The sequence below is a fragment of the Xiphias gladius genome, chromosome 16 (assembly GCF_016859285.1).
Source record: "Xiphias gladius isolate SHS-SW01 ecotype Sanya breed wild chromosome 16, ASM1685928v1, whole genome shotgun sequence".
NCBI lineage: Eukaryota > Metazoa > Chordata > Actinopteri > Istiophoriformes > Xiphiidae > Xiphias > Xiphias gladius.
In genome coordinates, this window is record NC_053415.1 from 4583435 (window position 1) to 4603484 (window position 20050).

A 20050-nucleotide genomic window follows, 5' to 3' on the forward strand; every position below is an offset into this window, starting at 1 on the left:
TGATGCTGTTTGTGGTTTGTTTGATCGGTGGACACAAAAAACCTGCTTATTTTTAACCATTATGTCAAATTCTTAAATTACATAGTCAAATGACATTTCAAATGCTTTCCTCTTTCACACTTCAATGGGCAGTTCAGCTGATTTCAGTGCTTAGATACCATTTGACATTTCAACTTCTTACTGTGCACTTACTTGAACTTTCCTTGGTTTTACCACATCAACTGACATTTTAAACTTAAGTTGTTACTGAAGCTTCAGTTTTTTCAGCACTTTCGTTTCAAACTACCGTTTCAACTACAAATTGGACTGTTTGAATATTTGTTTATTCTAAATGTTTCAGCTGCATGACTAGAACAGCAAGCACACAAATTTTCTTCAGGAAATGTATTCTTTTCTAGTCATTATAATTAATGTTCAGTCAGAAACCCACAAGTACAGTAAGTAGTAAGCTACAAGATGACAGAAATCCTACAAAACCACTGCTTTCCTGGATATGTACTGTGGTAGTACTGCTCCTATTTAAATTTGAAGAAGATAAACTTTATTTATATAGAATTTTTAGAAACCAAAGGTACAATGTGTTCTCCAAAAAGATGTACCTAACCACCTGAAAAGTTAATCGCAAGAAAGCCAAAGAAAACATATGCTTTCAAGTAATGTGCACTGATTTTTGGCTTCTCTAAGACTTGGGCTGTTACAGAAATTTAGTGTTGAGTTGAATCTTGTCTTGTTTTAGCATCATGCATCTCAAAGTTTTAAAGGCTCAATCTCTACAAGTCTACCATCTCTTTTTTTTTTTCATAAACAACATTAACTTGTTATTCAGTAGCATGGTTAGATGGCATTAATTTTTAAAATGTTTTTAGCGCAAATGCACAAAAGAAAGAAATACGTTTGAGTGGTATATTATTTGTCTGAATTATGCAGTTTTCTACTTGCTTCAATTACCCAGCACACTACATAAGACTCACATTACAGATATATGAGTGGAAAGGCCTTTGGTCCTGCTTGTTCCTAGTTGATCGTTGAGGGCTGGGCTGGAAGGGTTAAACATTCTGTGAAACATGGCCCCTCCCCACTTAGCAAACCTCTTACATGCAATGAGAGACCTGTGTATTTGCCATTCTGCCCTCGTCATGGCTGCATGGCTGACTCGGAGTCTAGTGCAAAGGAATGGCAGCTGGCTGCTGCCATTCCCTATTGCCATGGCCCGGGTGTGCTCCAGGGGTTCTGGAAGCACTTCCTCTTCCCAGAAGGGCCTCTCTGCCTTCCAGGACAAGCCTCGGACACTGGAGGACCTACCACATGTCAGCTTCTTGGAGCTGATTTACAGATTGGTGCTTCAGGGTTTCTACAGCCGTATACATGAGTTACAGGTACACCAGTCTGCAGTACAGTTCTCTGCATGGTCTCTGAATGTTACAGCTTTACATCGGGTTTCTGCCACAGTGATGGATCCTTTAGTTTGTTTTGATGCATTCTAGAAATCTTTGGTATAATTTGTCTGCTTTGGTTGTTATTGCAGGGATTAGGGTGTGATTCTGATATTCTGATTGCATTTGCCCCCAGTGACGATGCATAAAAGAAAATGTCGGGCTGGTTGCATTACCTTTATTCCCATGGCAACCTCAGTTGCACTCTCATATCCTCACGTGCTCTGCTCATTGGCTTTACAAATGTGCAATGAATTTTTTTAGTCATAGTGCATTTGAATGATTAGCTGGATATTCAGACTTTGTTGATATTAACAGCATTTCAGATTTTTATACTTCTTCTTCTTACTAACATGTAACAAGATTGCTTACACTCACGCTTCTCTGTTAAGTCATCTATCTTGCATTCACTTTGTCTACCATCAGATCTATGAGAAACAGCTATATGGGCCTATATACAGAGATGGACTTAACTCAGTGTCCTTGAACACCCCAAAGCTGCAGGAGGAACTCATGAGAAATGAGGATAAGTTCCCTTGCCGAGGAGACATGTCCCTGTGGAAGGAGTATCGCGACATGAGAGGATTCGGCTATGGACCTTTCACAGTGTAAGACTGCCAAACACTGTATGATACACAAATAAACTGTTAAATATTTACACAATGGCTTCCCAGGGTAAAGTATTGTCACATGAGTGGGATGGATTAATAATTAAAGATACCTTTAATACTCTCAGACTGGAAAGTTGATATTTAAATCCCCAACATTATTTGCCTATACAGTTTGGTTAAGAGAAGAAATACATAAAAAAAACTAGAATAATATTCAAAGAGTACAGACCTCTGGCAGGGCAAATGTCAGACAACATACACTAGACTTCAGAGAAAAAAAATTGTGGTAAATGATCCGGATCTGCCACAAAATTTGATGGGTTCGTCCTTGGCCCATGCCCCATCCCTCCACCAAGTTTGATGCAAAACAGTTCATTGCCTTTTGCATAATCCTGCTGAAAAATAAACCAAAACCAAAACAAAGCAAAACAAAAAACAGACATGGGTGAAAACATAACCTCATTGGGGGAGGTAATTAAAGGGCCAGTGTGTAGGACTTAGTGGCATCCTAGTGGTGAGGTTGCACATTGCAACCAAGTGAATACCTCTACCTTCACCCCTTTCCTTTAAACGCGTGCAGGCCGCCGGCCTCTCATTTACCACATCCAGCCTCTCGTTTACCATCACCGGCCTCTCAGTTACCAGCACTGGCTTATCGTTGGCCGGATCAGTAGCTGGCTTCGGCAAGGGTAAAGGCCCTTGGTTAGCTAGCTAGCTTGCATCTGTACCTGTGTAACATGAGCCAGTTTTCATGCGTAGTTAATTGTATGGACAGCAATCACATCCAAAGTAATTTCTGACCTGTCTTTTTCTTTTTGAAAAAATAAACTAAGGTCAAGGTGTCATCCTGTTCTTTTTGATGCCACTCTGGCCACCAATTCACAAGGCTGGCGATGCTGCTTGCATTCCTGCGTGCGTTGGGCCTCCTCCAGTCTTGCCGACACTTTACACCTTGGAAGCCCCCTCCCCCCTTTCCGCACATGTAGGAGGAGATAGGGAAGGGGGCTGCCTTGTGCCTTTCTTTTCAGAGGGCAGCTATTTTTTTTTGCCCCTTGAACTGATTTTTAGGGGCATTTACTAAACTCTGAAATAATTTTTACTTTACATTGTTAAATAATCACTCCTTTGGAGGCACAAAGATTTTTATTTCAAAAATAAAAAGCAAGAACAGCAAAAAAAATAAAAAAAACTACATGAGAGAGATTAAGAGAGACCTGAATCCGCCCGAACCTGCTTCTGTATGGCTACTTTCTATTGGCACTGATGGATTTTCATATAGACCTAGCTTAATTCTTGATATCATAATTCCAATTATAATTTTTGATTCCATAGAACTGCTATTAGGCTAAATACATATTTTGCGTAGGCCTATTGTTTTGGATGTGGACATTTATTTTTCAAAACAAACCTTAGTTTTGATAGTATAAACTTTATCTCGAATTATGTAACTATAGCAGATGAGCGCAGTGTGGTCAGTACAGGTTAATTTCCTCAGTCACATTACCTGCTCCACTCCTAGATTTCACCAAACAACTATAATAAAAACTATATCTGTTTTGATGTGTCCCCTAAAATATTTTGTTACAGAGGTGGCTTGTTCCGGGGTGTATTTTCAGCAGCACAAATGCTACTGAATGATCATTAGCCGTCTTCCATTTAACTGTCAAGCGAATTAGGCACGTTTCCATTAACTGGTTTGGAGTGAATAAAGTTGTAATTATTCTTTCATGTCAGCTAGTATGTCAGCTTCTTCTTCTTCTTCTTCTGCTTCTCTAGAAGTGAAAAAAGTTAATCAGTAATGTGAGTTAAATGTGCCCTACATCAGAACTTATTCAAAAAGTTTTTTCCATCTCCCATTAAAGGAAAAAACCACCTCAAGCAAGCATAAAAAGTTATTTTTTAATTTTTGTTGTTTCCATCAACCTTTTTAAATGCAATACTTCAAAATGCGCATAAAAACATGTTGATGGAAACACGACTATAGATATATTAAAGGAATATTATAGGACTACTACAGGCAGCAGTGTGTCTCCTCTTGCTCTTCAGTGACTACACATTTCTACTTGTCACTTCGATCACGAAGGTGACACTGTTCTGTAGAGTATATAGGCTACAATATACAGTAGTATAGCATTGAGTTTTTATAATATATAATTTAGATAAAATTATAGATAAGAGAGGAAACTGAAAGAAGGGTGGAACGGAGAGAAAAAGGTATAATTACAAATCAGTCTGCTACTTCAGCACCATGGACAGTGCCATGGATTTATTAATTCACAACACAAACAGGCTGCTGGTATTTCAGAGCCATGGTCAGGGCCATATATTCTAACTTGCACAAACCTCAGTCAGATAAAGGATCCACGAGTTAGGCAGATTAGACTAGCATATTACACTAAAGACGTTAGCAAGGGGGATGAATTTTGGTCATTTTGCTAATAAGGGGGATGGCATCCCCTTTCATCCCCCCTCAAATTGCCTACTGCTCTTGAGGAAATTACTCATTATTCACCATAACTGCTGTAATGAGTAATCGTATTAGGGTTACCTGTCCAAGATTAGTTAATTCAACTCTCTTAGTTTGTGGGGCTGCTGTTTGTGGTCTGGCAATATTGGATTACTTACTTTTTTATAGCGCAGTATTTTCACAAACATATAACATGCAGCGGTCCATCTCTCCAAAGTGTTGATGGATAATGTCTTTCAGAACTGATATGTAAGAGCCAATGAGATTTAGAGGATAATTCTGTTGTGTATTCTGGTGTTTGTTCCAGATACCCTGGTTGTGCCTCTAAGTTATTCCTGGTGTCTGTGCACAGTTGGTATAGTTGGATCTTATATCCTTCCATTCAGAATAAAGGAACATACATTATTGTACAGAATTTCTACATTTAGACATAACAGCCGACATTTTGATATTTCACAGTAAGAAAATCATAGGTGTAAATAATACAATTTATAATGGCTGAACAGCTTTTAGCTGCTTCAGTTTCAGGATCCCGTTGTTGTGCGTGCTGATTCACTCACTACGTTTACATGCACAAAATATGCCGATTTTGCCCTTATTTGCGAAAGAAAACAATATTCCGACTAAATAAACCAATAATATTCCTGCTTACATGGAGCTGTGCATATTCTGGTTAACGCAATACGCCCCTATGACGTACGTCCTACGGATATGCCCTTTCTAACTTTATTATTCTATGGAGGTATTGAAAAGGTTGGTGTTGCAATATTTGCGCATATCCAAGTCATAATGTTTAAAAATATGTGGGTTTCTCCTTCTGTCCAGAAATTCGGGCTTTTCTTTTGGGCATGCATCTCGACCCCAGCCATGCAAACTGTTGTCTAGTTGGTTTGTGTATGATGCACAGAGCTGACCGTAAACAGGCCAGATGCTGTGTGTCGCAAACTGCCGTAAAAACTCCGATTGAGTTATTCCGAATGCACTTTATACATGTCCAAAGAATGCTCCTAAAACCCGAATAATATCAGCATATCCCACATGTCTTAATCGGAAAATGCTAAATTCTGAATATCCAAATGGAAGATGCTGTTTAAATGACCCGTATCAAATTCTGAATATCATCATATTCAGAATAATAGTGGAATATTCCACTGTGCATGTAAACATACCGAATGTCTCATTGTCATGCCTTGAATAGAACAGATCATTGTTAATGCCACCATCAACACCTGGGCTTTTCCTACCATGAAAAGTCTAAATGTTGACTATGCCGTTGGAAAAAGGCCTGTTTTATAACTATTTTAGTTCATTCTGTGAGTGAAGCTTGGTTCTATCTGTTGTTGAATCATATTATTTGATACATTTAAGATATTTTTTTATCAGGTGAGACAGCAGTGTATGTAAAGCTAGGCTTGACGCCACATTTTGTTTTTTAAGGAACTGTACCTTGCCCCGTAATCTTGCTTTCACTGCCAACTAGTGGTGACATGCATGCTTTTTCCACACCTACAGAAAACATCTGGCGTATACTTATCAAGTCATAGTGGCCAGCGCAGCTATGTTTTTCCCCTCTCCAAAATCTAGATTTGAGTTACTCTTTAAACCTGCAATAAATGATTTCTTTAGCAACTTGGGGGCAGCAGAAACAAGCAGTGAACACAACTTTGATCTGTCATCACCTTTTAAGTTAATATGATGAACTAGTTAGCCTGTTTATGATAGATTATTAACAGCTGCTTATTTACACATCCAGCAGTTACAGAGCAACACAATTTATTCTGAATACTTTCTATATATATATACTACCTGGCAATTGTCCTGTGTGAGTATTATTCACTCTCTTTTAGCTCTGGTTTCGGCCTCTACCATCTCCCAACAGCAATATCTGGCTCTTTAGCTGCTAAATGCTGTTCCACTATTTTCACCAGCTGCAAACTGTGTCTAGTATTTGCTGTTCAGCAGGTGACATACAGTGGTTTTTTATAAGCTTTTTCACAAAAAACTGCTGCCTGCTGCAGCCAAAAACAGCTTTATGAGATCAGTGAGACTGAATCAAAAGAGTAATGTTGTGGATATAACCACTTAAGAATGATGAAAATGATGGAGAAATTAAAAAAAATATATATAATAGAGCAATACTCTATCTCATAGATTTGAAGGAAATGGGCTATAACTTCAAGTGAAACAATATTCTTCTTTAGCACTGTTAATTACAATGCGGGATCTTCCTCAATCCAACATTGGACAGAGCAAATTTCTTTTGTCTATGCATTGATCGTCACCAACAGCAGTCACTTTTGACATTTGTATCAGAAACTATACAGAGAGACCACCTGGTTGGAAACCTAAACCATGAACCATGAAACTCCGTTTCTGTTCCCAGGGATGGGGAGAAGTGGTACAACTTGAGGGTGATGCTGAACAAGCGTTTGCTGCACCCGAAGGACTCTGCACAATATGGTGGGGTAATCAATGATGTGGTCACAGACTTAACTAAGAGGATCTACTATCTGCGCCAGGGCAGCCCAACAGGAGATCTGGTGACCAATATGGCCAGTGAGCTCTATCGATTCTCACTAGAGGGTATGAAGAACATCTTCAGATAGTGCTGACTGCACTTAACATGTTTATATAAATCTTCTGCACTGGTTAAAACGAATGATAAAATTATTCAAATCAGAGGAAATTTGAGTTCTTGTTTTCTGGTATTGATGAATTAAATATTAAAATTTAAATAACACGGTTGCATTTTGGCTGCTTTCTTGTTACTTTTCAACTTTCTGAGTTCAACTAAGACGAAGGGCTAACAATTTTGTAGATAGGTGCTAAATAATTTCTTTTTCTTATCCTAAATCTTAACCTTTGCCACTCAGGTATTGCCTGCATTCTGTTTGAGACAAGGCTTGGGTGTCTGGATAAGAAAATTCCTGCAGGTACACAAGACTTCATCAACGCCATAAATCAGATGTTCTCGAACAACATGGCTGTGGCTTTGATGCCCAAGTGGAGCCGCTATCTACTGCCCTACTGGGGACGCTACATCGCCGGCTGGGAGGGCATCTTCAGCTTTTGTGAGTTATAAAGGAGAGAAGCACAGCTGAAGTGTTAAATATAGTAAATTTTTATTTAAACCTTACAATGATGTGACTTTGTTTGTTGTACGTTTGTCGTACTGACTGTGTTGGGGGAAAAGTCATTACTTGAAGTTCAGTGTTTCGTTCCAGGATCAATACCAGACAGTATTAGTATAGATAATCCAGTCTGAGGAACTAGGCAACTGTCCCTTAAAGGAATAGTTTGACATTTGAGGAAATACACTTATTTGCCTTCTTGCTGAGAATTAGATGAGAAATTGATCAAGATGAATTGATCAAGCTACAACCAGGAGACGGTTAACTTACAAACACATAACTCCAGCTAAAACCGTTTGTAGTTTTTACCGTTTGTTTTTCGTACAGCTTAAACAAACAAGATACAGGGTGAGCTTTAGAGGTGCTTGTAGGCAGCTTTCGTTACAGTTAAGCAGAGCCGGGCTCGCTGTTCCCCCGTTTTCAGTCTTTGCTCTAAGGTAAGCTAACTGATTGCTAGCTGTAGCTTCATTTTACAGTGATGAGAGTGGCATCAATCATCTCATCTGACTTTTCGCAAGAAGGTGAATGAGCGCATTTCCCAAAATGTCAAATTATTTACCTTTTAATCTACCTTAAACCAAGAAATTGTTTTGTATTTAAATTTTAGGAGATCATTTATGTCCATATGGTGAACCCTAAAACGAAACACATTCCTCCAATTCTTCTAGCTAAAGAGTTGATTGACAAGAAGATGGAGGACATTCAGCGATGTGTTGAAAACAACCAGGATGTGGAGGGCGAATACCTAACATACCTCCTCTCAAACACTCAGATGAGCATTAAGGATGTGTACGGCAGCATCGCTGAGCTTCTGTTAGCAGGAGTGGACTCGGTAAATGTGATACTCTAACAGAAAATCCCAACAGAAAAAAACATTGAGAAGTAAGCATAAAAAAACTTTTTCATGTTTACTTCTTGACTCAAGCCAGGTCTTGGTGGAGAATTGTTGTTGGATAAGATCATGAAAACACCTCAGGAAATCTACCCCCCCAAAACAAACCACCTTACCTGTGTTATGACTCATTCTGAATACACCTCATGGTATTCCTGGTTTATTAAAAAAAAGCATACTGTACATCCATAATCAACATCGTGGGAGGTCAAAATATGAGCAAGGATGCTACTCGAATCCCTAATTTTCTTCTGCATAAAGGTATGAACAGGCATTGCTGTAATAACCCTGTGTACTTATTGCCATTTTTTATTTGTCAAGACATCCAATAGCCTCACTTGGACATTGTACCTGCTGTCCAGGAACCTAGAAGTCCAGGACAGACTTTATAAAGAAGTGTCCACATTTGTACCAGCAGACTGTATCCCCTCTGCTGCTGAGATCACTCGAATGCCATATTTAGGGGCTGTTATCAAGGAAACACTGAGGTAAGACTGGTTGACTGGAGACAGTTATGGTGTTGGGGTGTGATGGGTTCTGCATCCACTGAGATGGTCAATGATGTAAAAACATGTGCAAGGTACTGGAAAGGATCTAGATTTAAATGTCCATTTATTTTTCTGTATCATCACATTTTACACATTTTCTAGAGGAAATTAAATTATTAATTCTTGTTTTGTAGGATTTACCCTGTGGTTACTGTGAATGCAAGGATCATTCAAGAAAAGAATGTTGTTATTGGTGGATACCAATTTCCAAAGAAAGTGGGTCATTTTATTAACCATTAGGCATTGTTTGCCTGTTTGTGTATACTTGTATTATAACTTCAAGAGAAAAGTTTAAATAAATTTAGCCTACCATTGATATTTATTTCTCTAACTAAGTTATTGCTATACTAAATATTACACCATTTAAAGTAAAAAAAAAAAAAAAAGTATAGATATGTGCCGTTCCATGAAAAAGTTTGGGCACCCCATTTCAAAATTTCTGTTACTGTGAATAGTTAATTGAGTAGAAGATGAACTGATCTCCAAAAGGCACAGAGTTAAAGATTAGTGTTATTTTCGTTTTGTACAATTTTAGTGTGGAAAAAAGAAAGGGGCACTGTAGTTCTCAGAACTTAAGTAGCTTGTAAGGGCTGTGGGTTGCTCACAGTCATCCTCAAGAAAGGTCAAGTGATGCAAATTTCAAAGCTTTATAAATTCTCTGACTCCTCAAACGTTGTCCCAACAATCAGCAGCCATGGGCTCCTCTAAGCAGCTGCCTAGAATAACTGATGCCCACAAAGAAGGAGAAGGCTATAAGAACAACGCAAAGTGTTTTCAGGTAGCCGTTTTCTTTGGTTCGTAATGTAATTAAGAAATAGCAGCTGAAATGGGCAGCTGTGGCACAGGAGGTAGCGCGGGTTGTCCACTAACTGGAAGGTCAGTGGTTCGATCCCCGGCTCCTCCAGTCCGCATGTCGAAGTGTCCTCGGGCAAGATACTGAACCCCAAATTGCCCAGTTGGTGTGTGAGATTGTCTGTGTGTGTAGGAAGTGCAGTATGTATAGAAAAGAGCGCTGTATGAATGTGTGTGTGAATGGGTGAAGGGAGCAGAAGTGTAAAGCACTTGAGGTGTGTTTAAGATCAAGCACTTTGAGTGTTCGATAAGACTAGAAAAACACTATATAGGTGCAGTCCATTTACCAAGAAAACTTTCAGAGAGAACTGCTAGGATTGCTAGAAAGACAAATCAAAACCCCCATTTGACTGTGAAATACCTTCAGGAAGATTTAGCAGACTTGACTGATAGTTTACTGTCCTACTGTGCAGCGGCACCTGTACACATATGACCTTCATGAAAGAGTCATCAGAAGAAAACCTTTCCTGTATCCTCATCACAAAATTCAGTGTCAGAAGTTTGCAAAGGAACATCTAAACAAGCCTAATGCATTTTGGAAAAAAAATTCCTGTGGACTGATGAATTTAAATTGGAACTTTTTGGCCACAATGAGCAAAGGTATGTGTTTGAAGAAAAAAGGGTGCAGAATTTAATGGAAAAAAAAAACCTCTCCAACTTTTAAGTACGGGGGTGGATCGATCTTGGTTTGTTGTGTTGCAGCCAGTGGCACGGGAAACTTTCCACTGGTAGAGGGAAGAATGGATTCAATTAAATACCAGCAAATTCTAGGAGAAAACATCACTCCGTCTGTAAAAAAGCTGAAAATGAAAAGAAGATGGCTTCTACAACAGGATAATGATCTTAAACACACCTCATAATCCACTATGGACAACCCCTAGAGGTGCAAGCTGAAGGTTTTGCCATGGCCCTCACAGTCCCGTGACCCAAACATCGTCAAAATGTCAAAATTCTGTGGATAGACCTCAAAAGAGCAGGGCATGAAAGACGGCCCTAGAATCTCACAGAACTGGAAGCCTTTTGCAGGAGGAATGGGTGAAAATCCCTCAAACAAGAATTTAATTTGAAACTAAAAAGGATGGAAATAAAAAGTAATCTTGCTTAAAATGTTGAAAAGAATGTTTCATCATTAACTTAATGCCTTTTGGAAATCAGTTCATCTTCTACTCACTTAACTATGCACAGTAACAGAACGTTTGACCAGGGGTACCCAAACTTTTTCATTCCATTGTATATATGTCTCAGAAGATCAGAATTTTAGTATTTGACCTCTTGACTGTTGTTTCTCCAGACTCCTTTCACGCTTTGTCAGTATGCCATCAGTCATGATGAGGACACTTTCCCAGAACCATTCACATTTAAGCCAGAGAGATGGCTCCGTGATGGTCATAAGAGGCCACACCCGTTTGGCTCCCTCCCGTTTGGATTCGGGGTGAGAGGCTGTGTCGGTCGGCAGATTGCTAAACTTGAGATGTATATGGTTCTCTTTCGGGTAGGTGACAAGTGGGAAGAACCCTTTGCAACATTACTAAACACACAGGATAGAAAACATCAGTGCTACGAAGCAACAGTGAAACACTGCTTTAAAACAGGGAATGGAGGTTAGAGGAAAGTGGGTAAAAAAAAGGGGAATTGGTGGAGTCTTTTGGGGTGATGAAGTCAGAATTCCTAATTATACAAATGAAAGATAAAAAAAAAAATGTGATCTCTTATTTTTGGCACACAGTAAGAATATTCCTGTTAAAGCCCCTGAAAACTTGGCTTCATATCTTAGGTATGTCAATATATCGTTAAACATTCAAGACTTAATAAGCAACATCAAAGTTAAAAAAAAAACAAACCTCTTTAGGTATCATTTATTAAGAGATTAAGTATAAGAAAGTCAGTTAATCTGCTTTGTCAGGATTGTATGGGTGTGTTTGATTAGAATTGATTGACAATGACCACACAACCCACCAACTCTCATCAGATTCCGGTTCAAATGTTGCTACATCCTGATTGATACATAAACATCATCATTTCCCGTCCACTTCAAAACTGTAAGAAGAGCACAGAAAGGAAAGAAACACAGAAATCTCAAGTAACTCAAAGTTTCTCTTTTTTCCCCAGCTAATCAGGCTGTTTGAAATCAGACCAGACCCCACAATGGGAGAGTTGAAATCCATCAGCCGCACTGTTCTGATACCAGACCGACCAGTAAACCTACACTTGGTGGAGAGACGATGTGAAAACGCTGCTTGATTTGTGTTTGCAGATTGGTTTGAATGCAAACGTTGCACATTAATGAAAGAACGTATAATATCTCTTTTTAAGAATGACTGATCTATTAAATGAATGAGACTGTGGGAGTAGGTTTGAAAGCTTTACTTTAACAAATGCTTATGTAAAAGTTAAATATTAAACGTGTAAGCTGATACATATCATGATTTTTAAAAGGCTGTATATCATTGGCAAAAATTTTATTACACAAAGTTACTTGACAATCAGTATTTTGAAGTAACTGAGGAATCACTGAGCACTTCCTTTAATGCCAGCAGTATCATATACTTAAAAAGATGACATTACAAGTGGTCACTGTTCGTACAGACAAGACCCAGCAAGATGTGTTGCTGAATGTCATGCTTTTCTAAGAAATAAAAGAAGAAATTAATGATAATGTGGTGATATGGATTTCCTTTAACCTCTATTTTTTAATAAAATGTTCTTTGTTGGTTGGACCATGGTACGTTTTAACTGTTCCGTACATTTGACACAGGCAGAAACCGTTCTCTCCAAATATCTCACTGTACCATATATGCAACTGTGTGAAGCCAAACTGCTACTTGAGTTTATATTTATTTTTGTTTTTCCCCTTTACCTCTTCCTCTCTGGATGTATATAGTTATTTTGTCTCTTTTTTTTCACAGCTTTTCCTTGAAAATGACAAGTCGATCTTAAGGACGCTAATGGTCTGTCTTTGTGGAAGTTTCTGCCATCCTCGGACAGGATCTCTGGAGCTCAGCCAGAGTGACCATCAGGTTCTTGGTCACCCCTCTTACCGAGGCCCTTCTCCCCCAGTTGCTCAGTTTGGCCGGGTCGCCAGCTCTAGGAAGAGTCCTGGTTGTTCCATTACTCTCCCATTGAAGAGTAATGGAGGCCGCTGTGAACTTGGGAACCCTTCAATGCAGAAGATTTTTTTTTCTAGCCTTCCCCAGAGCTTTGCTGCTTTTCCTTGAAGCCTGCAACATAAGAAAATGTGAAAAAAGTGAAGGGGTCTGGATAATTTCTGAAGGCACTGTATAACAAAACTGAGTACACGCCTATGCAATATTAATAAAATGTTAAATGATTCAAAATTTATCATCTTACGATAACTGTATTATATTTAAGCTGAAGTACAGGGTATTGGATTTTATTTATAATTAAAACAAACAGGTTAGAAGGACTGCATTGAAGACACAGGCCCCTAAGTAGAACTTCAATGCAACAAATGTGAGTATACATGTGGTTTTCAGTTAAGGCTAATTTCATGAACAAGGTTATAAAATACCCTGTGAACACCACAGCTCCTGCGGTTTTGGTCTGGGTGGTGTCTGCTGTAACTTGGCTCCACGTGATAAGGAACTGCCTCAACAAGTAAGAAATTAGACTGTGAAACTTCCAAAAGATGAGAGAGGTACAAGAGCATCAGTAGGCTACTGAACGTGCGCTGAAACACAGTTACAGCAGTGGTTAGGAGGCATAGGAAGAGCCATGCTACCACCATTCACACAACTTTGCATTTAAAAACAGATCAGTAAGTGCTTCTGAATCGGCACAAAGATTATCTGTGGAAATCTCTGTTTCAGTGACCAGACAGTGCATGAAGTCAAGCTCCATAGCATCCCAGAAGAAAACCATAGCTCAGGAAACTGCACAAAATTGCAAAATTAAACTTCGCCAAAGAACATGAAAAGAGGCCCGATGAGGGCTGGCAGCACAATCTTTGGTCAGATGAAACCAAAATAAAGTGTTTGGATCAGATTGTGTCCAGCATGTTTGGCGTGGAACTGGCCAGATCTACCACACTGACTGTATAGAGATGACATTTATGGAAAAATCCCAGTCAAGAGTTTCTAGAAGGTTGGCAGGAGAGGAATTTTGAAACATGAAAATGATCCCAAACACACTTCAACAATCACACAAGAGTTTGTAAAGGAGAAAATTGGAGTATTTTAAAGCAAAAGGTGCAGCAACAAAACCCTCCAGCAAAGAGCAGCTGAAAAGACTCATCTGTGAGGAATTAATTGACTTCATTCATCCTGGGCTTTGGCTAAAAACAGATAAAATTGTATTGAATAGTCAGGATTTGTAGTTCCTTAACATTTTAGGGACGTTGACCAGGGGTGTACTCGGTTTTGTTATATACTGTACATAACGGTGCTACATACTCTTTCGTGGAACGACTGTATGTTTGGCTGTTGGACATTTTGGTTTGGTAAAGAAGGAAAGGCAGAGGTGTGCCTAATAACTTCAATGATAGCCCTGTTCCATTCTGGTGCGCTCTGCGGATTCTAGAGCTGTGTCAATGTAACAGCTAAATGGGCTGCATCCATAATTCATGCTATTAGTGACGCTTCCATTATATACGTGTCTTCACATGCAAGAGAAGCACAAAATGGTTAAAGACTTCAATAAAATAGAGACCTCAGATAAAAGTTGCCCTATGGAGAAAATGCATACTGATTATGACGATTACTCCGCCAATCGCCCAGCAGGGGGAGACATACTCGCGTGGCAGGAACAAAGCTCCTTCTCCTCACCGGTGCACACTCAGACTCCGCGGGGACTCGCGCTTTGTGCAACGACGGTATCTCAGTCCGGTGCCCCGGTGAAGCATCGGGGTCTGGAGGCCACCGATGAGACCGGGCCGCGTCTCTGTAGCCTTTACAGACGGCACATAACTGATGGGAAAACACAGGGCACAGGTGGCCTTTTACAATGCCTGGCACCGAATGATCAAAATCGAGCTCAGTGGTAGATTGTGGTGTAGTTGGTGTGTGTGTGTGTGCGTGTGTGTGTGTGTGTGTGTGTGTGTGTGGGGGGGGGGGTTATATTTTGCGCATGTTAAGGCTGTTAAACCATCAGTGTCCGTTGGGAGTGACAGCCTGAACCGCCGAAATAAAAAACCCCCAAAAAAACAAAACCATACGAAAACACAAGTGTAAAGGTTATTGACAGAGAGAGAGAGAGAGAGAGAGAGAGAGAGACGCTGCCACACTTTGAATGCTACCTGTTTGCCCTCCACAGTCTGTCTGCAGTGGGAAGTCACTCCGCCTCAGCGTGGCCCCCCAGTCGGCACATGCTGGCCGAAAACCACTGCGGGAGTCTGCGTAGAAAAGCTCGCCGCAGCGATGCCAGGCGGACTCCGCAGACCTGCCGCGCGTCGTCACCACTGAGAGCCAGGAACCGGGCGCCGAGGCGTTGAATGGGTCTGGATGTGTGCGCTCTGGCTTTGCTCGGATGGGATGCACCGTGAGCTTCATCTGCTGCGAGGAGGACTCTCTGCAAATGCCAGCCTCCCAGCATGAGGAGGAGGAGGAGGAGAAGAAGAAGAAGAAGAAGAAGAAGAAGGAGAGCCTGGGAAAGGTAAGGAGTTGACTGAAATGCGCGGGTGGCAAACGCTTTCCGGACAAGACTGGGCGTCAAAACACGACCGGGCAAAAGAGCTGGTGCAGACAGGCTTTTCGATCAGGGTGTCTTCACTGACTGCAGATTGGACGTGGTTCTTTGCATGTAAATGGGTGATTTATAACACAATTGATTAGTTTTTATGTCGGACGTCCTTTAGGATTCAGATAAGAATTTTCGACCTTTGGTTCCAAATGACTAAAACTAAACATAAAGTGTACTGAGTCAAAGCAGGCTCCTCTAAAACCACATCCAGGCCATCAAAAGCAAAAGCAAAAATAAGCTTGTGTTCAGCCGGGTCACATTATAGACCAGAGTGTAGGCGGTTTGTGCACAACCATTGATCCAGGCATATTGTTTGTCTATCACCTGCTCTGACAGTAGACATTCAGACACAGTTTCTGTGAGGGAATGAGGTTAAACCATTCACCCCAATGTCTGCCAGGGGCAACTCTGAAGAGTCCAGGTTCAGTCATGCTTGCACTCCATGACAAAAACGCGGGGATTCTACCTGCAGTGATATAACGGAAATCTTTTTCCCGTTCCTTCCCTCTGCCCACTGTTGGGGAGCCTTTAGGTTTGTATATACTGCCTAAGTTGTTAAATATGACCCTGTTTTGCAGCCTGAGGCTTTACTTTCTGCCCTGTGGAATGTGGTCAGTGACCTAGTGACCCGCACTGAATTTTTTTTTCCCACTGCACCCTGCGGGCCACTCAGGGTTGAATTTATTCCTTATGATGTGTGTTTGTATAAATCCATACCCATCAGAGTTCATTTGACACTTTTCAGATATATTTGAACAAGTCGTCTGAGCACTGTATGTGGAAGAACAACACTCCCGCCAGCAGCGCCGTGGGCTCAGTCTGATCTGTGGCGGTAATAGGCCTCCAGTTTGTGAGTGTTTTTTGGTGACAATAATCTGGAGGTGATCATGGAGGAGACTTTTTTTCCCCAGACACGCAGTGCTAATATGGCATTAGGTTTGCTGTTTAAAGTGAACTAACGGTGTGTAAATAAACCCTGAAGCATGTGTGGTCATTTATAAATACTGGCACGGAGTAGAAAGAACATAATAGGACCCAACTTTTAAGAAACTGGTTGCACTGATGCTGCACTGTGGTAACTTCAAAGTTAATAGGGTACCATTTTCATTTAGTCTAGAGCTGCTCACCGAAACCACAGCCCTATGTTATCTTCATTTGACACGCCTTTATGTGCATTTCCAGTGCTTTTTGCTGGTTTCCCAGCCTTGTTTGTGTTACATACTCCTGCAACCCGATCAGATCAGCTCAAGTACTCCTTCATCAGCACCACCCATCTTGTTCCGAATGTTTTCATTTGAACTGATTGAAAAGCGGGAGTTATTTAACACCGTTAATCACATAAAAATTGAGAAATTGTGATCCTGAACCTGATGTTTCTGCTTGCCTTTTTTTCAGAAGGTGTGGCAGAAACTGGATGTTTGATCTACATATCTATTTCAAGCAGCCATCTAGTTTGATGTCTTGCCTCACTTGCAAACTAGCCTGCACACACTTGTAATCATTAAGGTTTTACAACCGAATGAGGTCGATGGGAGGCGTGTTCTGTGCAGACGGCCTAATGCAGCTGGTAGTTTAATGGCTATTGTGACAATAAATATGCTATAATTAAAATATCCTTTCATTTCGCTGTTCATTTTCCTCCCAAACACAAACATGGGTATATTCTTTTATCCAACCATAACTTCTATTTTTCTGTTTTTTTTATCGGAGCTAATTCCCCATCTTTTTAGGTACCTCATGGCAACAGCAGAATAACGCCCTGGGATATAAGTAGCCTTGATCCAGATGACGCCATCTGTAGTAGTACTGTGGATGGACATTCCTTTTAACACTGAAATAATAAACACACATTATTGCCCACCATAGCTCAGACATACATACACTGATAAGCTCAGATCGTATATATATATACATATACATAGATATATTCACCATTTAGCCACAGCATTAAAACTTGTAAGTGGTTTTAATTTTGTGGCTGATCGATGAGTACTTTATGTTACACAGTAAAATTCCTGTGCTGCTGGGAAGTAACACTAAATAGACACTTTTCTTGCATCATGGATGGCTTTTCCTGGATGTGCGGAGCTGTCCAGTGGCGAAGACAAACAGCTGGCACCGAGGCGTGTAGGCTGTGGGCACATGGAGAGCTGTGGGAAATGAAAGCTTTGAGTCTGCCAGTAGAGCTGTGGTTGAAATAATGAAGTGCTGCTAAAGTGTTGAAAATAGTCACTCAAGTGAAGTAGCCAAGTGTCAGTCATGCTGAGTGTAAACAGCATTTCACTTCTGATTTAAAGGAACATTTTAGAAAAAGCTTGACAATTGTGGAGCTGTTTATTGCTGTTTTTTAAGACTGAGTTTGACATTATTTTTTCGGCAGAATTTCAATCCCCAAATACAATTATTGTCACCAATTGATCGAGAAGACACCGTGTACAGAATGCATACTGCACAAAAATTGACTGCAATTGAGTGAGTTACAAGCATTGTTAAAGTTGAAAGCTTTAAACTGGACTAAGAAGTGTGAATTTCTGGAGTTAAAAAAAATGCTGTGCTTACCCTAGAGGTGTGCTCAGGTGCAGAGAAATGGCTACCTGTGGTAACTCCTCCTTGTGTGTGTGTGTGTGTGGTGCTTGTGGTTTTTGTCCCTGATGAAGAAGACAGTGTGGCTGCTCCTGTCAGCAGCGCTCAGGGAGGCCCATGGCGCAGAACTTTGAAGAGTGATAACAATCCAGCAGAAATTAAAACCCTCATGTGAAACTAAAGTACGCAACCTAGACTTTGAACCAGATGAGGGGGTCTTGAATAGGCTTCAGGAAGAATGCACGCTGTGTGCTTTGCGTCGAGGGGTTGTTGTATAAGAGCAGTGTATAGGCTGACAGAGCTTAGGGAAGAAAAGAACATTGACTGCAAAGACACATTGGAAAATACTATCCTTTACAGACACAAAGTGAATGGATTTTACATTCTTATTTTAAATAATGTTTAGATTTTAGTCTATAATTGTGGTTAAAAGTGTTCTGTTTTTTTTTTTCTTCTTTAAATCTTCCTTTGTCAATGTGAAAAGGTTGTTACTTCAGACATTCCCACAGAGAATCTACGCTGACTTAGCATTTCAATTTTTGGGCATGTTCAATTCATGGATTTGATTCCTTCCTTCTGTATGATCGAATCCCAAAAGCTTGGGTGAGCCACCCCATATAAAACCTTGGGCAGCCGCTCCCAAACATTAGCTCAGAAAAGCTGATTGTGTTCCCATTGTTGAGTGGTGAGCTGCTAATGTGAGAAAGGTGTTTGGTAATGAGAGTGAAACCCAGTCGAAAGACATGTTCAGACTCAACGCAATGTGAATGATCACCTTCTGTTATTCACCCAGATTTGACTGTTGGAATCCTTTTGCTGAGCTCTTGCTAGCAAGCAAAGTACATACCGACTGCATATGTGTGAGTGACAAGTCAGGCTCAGACAGATTTAAAAATCTACCAGAACTGAAGCTCTTTTTGTTCCTTTCCTTATGTCTTTGTAGATTCGTGAAATTGACTCATACATGTGTCTACACCTCATTTAGCGCTGCATAATCTACAGGAAATCTGCATTTACTGCCACTTGAGTCTTTCCATTGACTTGGTAGGTAATTACAGCACTTTAAAATCGGTCAGAACACACCCTAGCAGTTCAGATATTTGGCAGACCAAGCCAGAGATAAAGTAAGAGTGGACTGGGTCATGGGGAGAAAAGTGTGACTCCAATGCAACGTCCACGTTGCTATATCTGCCACTGTGTAAGTAGGAAATGGTTTGCTAACAGGTTAGCCGTATGAACCTGAAAAGCTGACAGTCTATTGACTTTGCTTCTGTTATAGCAACAGAGGGGCAGAGATGTAATGTATGTTAAGTACTTTTCACTGGTCTTGAGATAAAGTTGCTGTCTAAATGAAGTCCATGTACACACTGTCTACAGTTAGCTTGTTTTTTGTTCCTGTGCTGGGAGCAGTTCCCACCTGTGGTTCGACTGTATGCAGCATCGGTTTGGTTTTGGTGCGCCAGATAACTGAAACAGCATATGCTCAAAGTGGGATCAACAGTCCTTGTGACCATTCCACTATTAGTTATTTCAATCAATGTAAAAAATATTGCTTATGGCTTGGTTTCCATAACAGTGAGTCAGAAGATTTTGGGGGACTTAAATGTATGTAGATCAAATTTACATCTTTAGTTATTAAAAAAAAAGGTAATTTTAAAAATAATTTTATAAAATTTTTCACATGTTTGGAGTCTGCCTTTGACAACTATTTATCTCTGCTCTCATTTTTGATTAGTTTCTGTCAAACCTTTAGGGGCAGACAACATTCAGATCGACTTACTCGATTTCTAGTTTGGTCAAGAAGGGTTTGGGAGGCTGAGGGTAGTCTCATTACCTGAA

At 40.3% G+C, this 20050-nt stretch overlaps 2 protein-coding genes across 3 annotated transcripts; one reads left to right on the forward strand and one right to left on the reverse strand.

Moving 5' to 3' along the window:
- The first annotated feature begins 1136 nt into the window (after window positions 1–1136).
- On the forward strand, window positions 1137–12193 carry LOC120801379 (sterol 26-hydroxylase, mitochondrial). Of its 2 annotated transcripts, none has more exons than XM_040148307.1 (9): window positions 1137–1376; window positions 1860–2041; window positions 6895–7094; window positions 7385–7582; window positions 8311–8474; window positions 8856–9022; window positions 9217–9298; window positions 11226–11426; window positions 12044–12193. In XM_040148307.1, exons 1-9 carry the CDS (start codon window positions 1137–1139, stop codon window positions 12173–12175), a joined length of 1566 nt encoding a protein of 521 aa, XP_040004241.1. In that variant the 3' UTR covers window positions 12176–12193. The 2 variants fall into 2 exon arrangements, with proteins under 2 accessions (XP_040004241.1, XP_040004242.1); XM_040148308.1 differs by having other exon boundaries at window positions 1146–1376; window positions 11226–11366.
- An 868-nt stretch (window positions 12194–13061) lies between these two features.
- On the reverse strand, window positions 13062–16059 carry LOC120801618. The gene is made up of 4 exons (XM_040148769.1): window positions 15953–16059; window positions 15186–15553; window positions 13464–13537; window positions 13062–13152 (listed from the first exon to the last, which is right to left on the reverse strand). The coding sequence occupies exons 1-4, from the start codon at window positions 16057–16059 to the stop codon at window positions 13093–13095; spliced, it is 609 nt and encodes a 202-aa protein (XP_040004703.1). The 3' UTR covers window positions 13062–13092.
- Window positions 16060–20050: the final 3991 nt, after the last annotated feature.

Bases quoted from the DNA above. Each gene is read 5' to 3' on its own strand.
- LOC120801379 (XM_040148307.1), top strand. From the start codon at position 1,137: ATGGCTGCATGGCTGACTCGGAGTCTAGTGCAAAGGAATGGCAGCTGG. The intron at 7,095-7,384 runs GTATGAAGAACA...TTTGCCACTCAG, and splicing joins CTATCGATTCTCACTAGAGG to GTATTGCCTGCATTCTGTTT. The intron at 11,427-12,043 runs GTAGGTGACAAG...TTTTTTCCCCAG, and splicing joins TGTATATGGTTCTCTTTCGG to CTAATCAGGCTGTTTGAAAT.
- LOC120801618 (XM_040148769.1), bottom strand. From the start codon at position 16,059: ATGACTGAACCTGGACTCTTCAGAGTTGCCCCTGGCAGACATTGGGGT. The intron at 13,538-15,185 runs GTAGCATTCAAA...TTGTTGAGGCAG, and splicing joins AGACTGTGGAGGGCAAACAG to TTCCTTATCACGTGGAGCCA. The intron at 13,153-13,463 runs GTATTTTATAAC...CTTATGTTGCAG, and splicing joins GGAGCTGTGGTGTTCACAGG to GCTTCAAGGAAAAGCAGCAA.